The sequence below is a fragment of the Microtus ochrogaster genome, chromosome 7, assembly GCF_000317375.1.
Source record: "Microtus ochrogaster isolate Prairie Vole_2 chromosome 7, MicOch1.0, whole genome shotgun sequence".
Classification (NCBI taxonomy): domain Eukaryota; kingdom Metazoa; phylum Chordata; class Mammalia; order Rodentia; family Cricetidae; genus Microtus; species Microtus ochrogaster.
Window position 1 is genome coordinate 83,554,854 of NC_022014.1, and position 5,571 is coordinate 83,560,424.

The 5,571-nt window shown below is 48.2% G+C and overlaps 1 protein-coding gene across 1 annotated transcript in view; it reads right to left on the bottom strand.

The window, feature by feature from the left end:
* Positions 1 to 5,571, bottom strand: part of Nploc4 (NPL4 homolog, ubiquitin recognition factor) — a 45,963-nt gene that overhangs the window by 34,141 nt on the left and 6,251 nt on the right. Inside the window, exon 3 of the mRNA XM_005350857.3 lies at positions 4,340 to 4,452. Within this exon, the coding sequence (XP_005350914.1) occupies positions 4,340 to 4,452 (113 nt within the window). The remainder of the gene's footprint in view (positions 1 to 4,339; positions 4,453 to 5,571) is intronic.

The window sequence follows — 5,571 nt, forward strand, 5'->3', positions numbered from 1 at the left end:
GCCGTCACTGACTCACGAGCATCAGGACACGGATGAAGCCGTCACTGACTCACGAGCACCCGGGCACGGATGACGCCGTCACTGACTCACGAGCACCCGGGCACGGATGAAGCCGTCACTGACTCACGAGCACCCGGGCACGGATGACGCCGTCACTGACTCACGAGCACCCGGGCACAGATGACGCCGTCACAACCACTGACTGAGAAGTTATTTCTCGTCTACAGCCTCAGACATCTGCACAGTCAGCTCCACAGGCATAACCCTGACTGTCCTGGTTGGTGGTTTTGTTGGTTTTGTTTTTTTATTTCTTATTTATTTTTTTAGATCAGTTAGACACAAACTAGAGAACTAGGGACACAACTGAGAAAACGCCTCCATGAAACTGGCCTCTGGGGCCAGGCAGTAGAGACTCATGCCTTTAATCTTAACACTTGGGAGGCAGAGGCCAACAGATCTGAGTTCCAGCCCAGCCTGGTCTACAGAGTGAGTTTCAGGACAGACAGGGCTACATAAAGAAACCCTTTTCTAAAAAGCAAAAACCAAAAAAACAACAGCAAAAAAAGGCCTGGTCTATAGGCAAGCCTATAGGACATTTTCTTAATTAGCAATGCATGTGGAAGGGTCCGGCCCATTATTGGTAGTGCCACCCCTAGCCAGGTAGTCCTGGGGTGCTTAAAAAAGTAGGCTGCGCAGGTCAGGTCATTAAGAACAGAGTGTTTGGGGGCTCATAGGTTAAGAGCACTGACTGACTGCTCCTCCAGGGGTCCTGAGTTCAATTCCCAGAAATCACACGGTGGCTCACAACATCTGTAATGAGGTCTGGTGCCCTCTTTTGGCATACATGCAGACAGAACACTGTATGCATAATAATTTTTTTTAAAAGGAATGAGTATTTCTTCATAGTTTCTGCTTCCGTTCCTGCCTTGCCCGCCCCTCAGTGGACTGTGACCCAGGATATGTAAGCCAAATAATCAATCCCCTCCCCGCCACTGCTCTGGTTGTGATGTTTTATCACAACAATAGAAATCCTAACTAAGATAAAGAAAAAACACATCTCACTATGTAGCCCAGGATGGCCTAAAACTCAGAATCCTCCTGCCTCGACTACTGAGTGCTAAAACTACAGAGGTGTGCTACCAGCCTGGCTCACCACTCCCCAGGGAGGTGCTCAGTATGCTAAAGGGCACCCCTGCTGGTTTCTGTCACTGTGAAGAACATACCACCAACTTACTCTGTAGGGCAGATTCCCAAGCACTAAGGAGCCGCCACAAGTCTCCTTGCTGGGCTCTAACTCGACACGACTTGTGGCGGAAAAGTGTTTCCCCTCTGAAACGTCATGCCTGACCAGAGGTGGCTTGTGGCACTACATCGGCTCTGGCCTTTGAAGACAAGATGACAGAACGTGTGGCAAACTTTCAGCTGCCATCAACAGAATGCACAAGAAAAAAGCTGGAATAACAGCTGGCTGGCCCAGTGCTGACCAGCAAAGCAAAAGAAGAGCAGAGTCTGCAAATGCAAACACTGCAGGACTCGTGGCCCTAGCAGCACGGCTGCAGACCTCAAGAGCTACTCTCGCCTTCTTATTACTCCATAATTCATAGGCAATAAAACTGCCAAACTGTAACCAGAAGTTCTGCTTCTAGCAGTGAATTAGATATTCCTAAACACCCTCTAGCTATAAACAACTTGGCTCAGACCCTGGATCAATTTTAACAAATACGCTGTAAAAACACTGCTGAGCTCTAAGGTACAAAGTACCCAGGGTTCCAAAAGCTAGCAGTCAAGTCAGGAAAAACAAGAGGACACAGCCACCGTCCCTTGGCCAAGGCCAGGATCAAGAACTTGATCAAGACTGCAGTGTTCACTGGGCAACAGGAGAGGAAGCCCTGAGCTCCCTGCCCCGTAAGACTGTTAGCCTGAAACTCCCACATAAAACCAAATGATCAGCCAGGCTTGCCAGTGCACACCTGTGACCCCAGCACTGGAAAAGGTGATCGTAATGCAAGAGCATTACGATCGCAAGGTCATTTTAGCTGCACCTCAAGAACAAGGCCAGCCTGGATTACAAATCCAAAACAAAAACCCCCAGATGACTAAGGGAAGTCTGAAACACTAAAAGAATCCTGGAGCTCAAAATGGAAACCAAGAAGAATGCTAGTGGCTAGTCCGCTTCCTTCCACGAGATGCGCAGCAGGGAAGTCCCCTCCAGGGCTCAAGCAGAGGCCTGCAGATGGAGGGGGGCCTGGAGACCAAAACCAGAAAAGACACAAGGTCTCAGCTCCACAGCACCCCCTTGTGTTCACACAGCAAATGCCACTAAAAATCAACTTGGAACAAAGAGAACCTGTTAGAGGCTATGCTTCCTCACACCTCCCCAATAAAAAACCAAAATTCAAGGGAACTAAATTCCCTCAAACAAGAGTAGACAGAAACAAGTGCTGAGAGAGAGGGAGGGAGAGGGAGAAATGAAGGCCTAGGACTCAAATGTTGGAATTACAAGACACGAACAAAGACTTCAGAGAATTCAACAGAGACCTTCCAAGAAAGAGCTAGGAGCAGCGTGGAACCCTGAAGTGCAGTGTGATAGGGAATCAAACAAGGTTTCCGCTAGACCTGTAATCAGCTACTCAGGAGACTGAGAGACAAGGTAAAGTCCAGAGCTAGCCTGGGCAACACAGAAAGACTGTTTCAAAATGGGGAGCGGAGGGGCTGGAGAGATGGCTCAGCAGTTAAGAGCATTGTCTGCTCTTCCAAAGGTCCTGAGTTCAATTCCCAGCAACCACATGGTGGCTCACAACCACCTGTAATGAGGTCTGCTACCCTTTTCTGGTCTTCAGGCATACATGCAGACAGAATAATAAATATTTTTTTTTAAGAAAATGGGAGCAAAGACCTAGGGGCACAGCTTGGAGGGACAGCACTTCCAGCAAGGTGACAGCGGTGTTGAGAAAACAGGTATTGGAAGCAAGAGTGGTACGAGGGTATGCGTCTAGAGTCTGAAACAGGGACTCCAGCTCGGAACAAGACAGTATGAAAGGGGAAAACAGACACGCTGTACTCCTAGGCAAGGGCAACATCCAGAGACCGTGTGTTACCCAATCAGGTTTCAGGGCAAGGAACCCAGAGAACAGTTGTGAAAGTATCCCACGGGGTGGGAGGGAGGGACAGCTTCCAGCTCAACTCTCCTCAGCCTCCTAGACTGTGTCAGAGACTCAAGCCATATTCTCTTTCCTTAAGTTTTTTTTTTTTAAATAACTTATTTATTTTACTTTTATATGCATTGGAATTTTGCCTATATGTAAGTCTGTGTGAGGGTGTGAGCCACCATGTGGTTGCTGGGAATCGAACCCAGGTCCTTTGGAAGAGCAGTCGGTGCCCTTAACTTCTGACCATCTCCTCAGGCCCTTTTAAAGTCTGAGACCAGGTCACACTGTATAGTTTTAAAGTCTGAGACCAGCCGGGCGGTGGTGGCGCATGCCTTTAATCCCAGCACTCGGGAGGCAGAGGCAGCTGGATCTCTGTGAGTTCGAGGCCAGCCTGGTCTACAAAGAGAGTTCCAGGACAGGCTCCAAAACCACAGAGAAGCCCTGTCTCGAAAAACCAAAATAAATAAATAAATAAATAAAGTCTGAGACCAGGTCACACTGTGCAGCTCTGGCTGTGCTTTACTTTCACATACTTTTTAAATATTTCAAATTTTTAAAAGTTCATCTCACCAAGCACCAAGCGGTAGTGGCACACACCTTTAATCCCAGCACTCGGGAGAGACAGACAGACAGACGGCCGGACCGACCTCCGTAAGTTCAAGACCAGCCTGGTCTACAAGAGCTAGTTCCAGGACATGCTCACTAACGCAGGCGCACAGTTTAGAAGAGGCGGAGCATGCTGTAGATCAACGCCAAACATCTGCGCCTCTGTGCACTCAAGGTCAGACAGGACCGAGTCCCAACAGCACCATAAACACAAGATGAGTAGGAGGCCTTTCCCAAAGCCTCACTGACAACTTAAGTAGAAACGGGCCACCCTATCTTGCCTGTCTTCTCAGTAAGCGGGGCTGACATGGCGTGATCTCTTCCCAAATAGCTGGGCTCTATGTCATCTACCCCGGACAAGTCGTTGACCCTACTTCAGATAACCTTGTCCTAACACCATTCCAGAATCCCAGGGTCAAACCCGCCAACAGTAACTGCTGGTCTAGTACGACTGTTGCACACTGGCTAAGCAACACAGTGGTAACTCACAGGCCATAATTAGACCAGTGCCCAGAGGTTAAGAGGAAATCCAGGCAGCCTCAGCTGGGGCCTTGATCTAGTTCCTCCCACCGCAGGATACTTACTTGATTTTTAGCAGATGAAGGGATTTGCTGGAAGACGCTGTGATCTCTCCAGTCTTGTTCCTATTGATGTAAACCGAGAAGCCGTTGTTTTGGAATCCAAACTCCTTTGCAACCTACAAGCCCCAAACAAAGAAATGGAGTGAAGCATCCCCGCAGGCGCGCCACAGGCCGCCAGGACCACGGGGGACACCTGGTAAAGTCAGAAGGAGCTCATCAGACAGGTCTCTTGTCGCTTCACTCTAAGAAAACCTGTACTTCTCATACCAGGGCCAACTTAGGTAAGAGGTCCACGGGAAACACAGGCCTTGTATAAATAATGTAAGAGCTGAAGCTAAGCCAGGCAGTGGTGACGCACACCTTCAGTCCCTCTTGGGAGGCAGAGGCGGGCAGATCTCTATGAGTTCGAGACCAACCTGGTCTACAGGGCAAGTTCCAGAACAGCTAGGGTGGTTACACAGAGAAACCCTGTTTCGAAAAGCCAAAAATAAATTTAATTATATTAAAACATGTCAAAAAACATAAAAAAAATGTTACAAATGGTCATATAATGCCATCTTGAACACAGACATATCTTGTAAACAAGATGGCCTTACAGCCCGTCTGTATCCAAACTGACTACCTGCCTAGACTGCGTGAACTTGTCACTACCAACAGCCTAACTTTCTACCCCACCAAACACGCCAATTAATGAATGACCAAAGAACGGAAAAGTTGGTCGCTGAGCTCTACTAGTTAAAATGCAATGAACAGCCAGGGGACTGGGAGTCAGTGTCCTCTGAACAGTGGCAGAAGAGGACCCTTTGGAACAGGACCTGCAGAGAAGCTGACTCAGCAGAGTTAGACCCTGTGAACAGAAAGTGATTTCCAAATAACTTTTAAAAAGTACTAAAGCAGGACTGGAAAGATGGTTCAATGGTTAAGAGCACTGGCTGCTCTTCCAGGTCCTGAGTTCAATTCCTAGCAGCCACAGGGTGGCTCACAACCATCTGTAATGAGAACCAATGCCCTCCTCTGGTGTACACAGAACGCTGTATACATAATAAATAAATAAGTCCCACGTTTAGTTTCCAGGCACACAGTGACACTGAAGCTCGACTGTGTCTACGGTTGAAGACATGTAGCAAGTGCCTCCAACACTCCAAATACGTCACCAAAGAAAATACTTCAAGGGCTGGAGAGATGGCTCAGTGGTTAAAAGCATTGCCTGCTTTTCCAAAGGTCCTGAGTTCAAT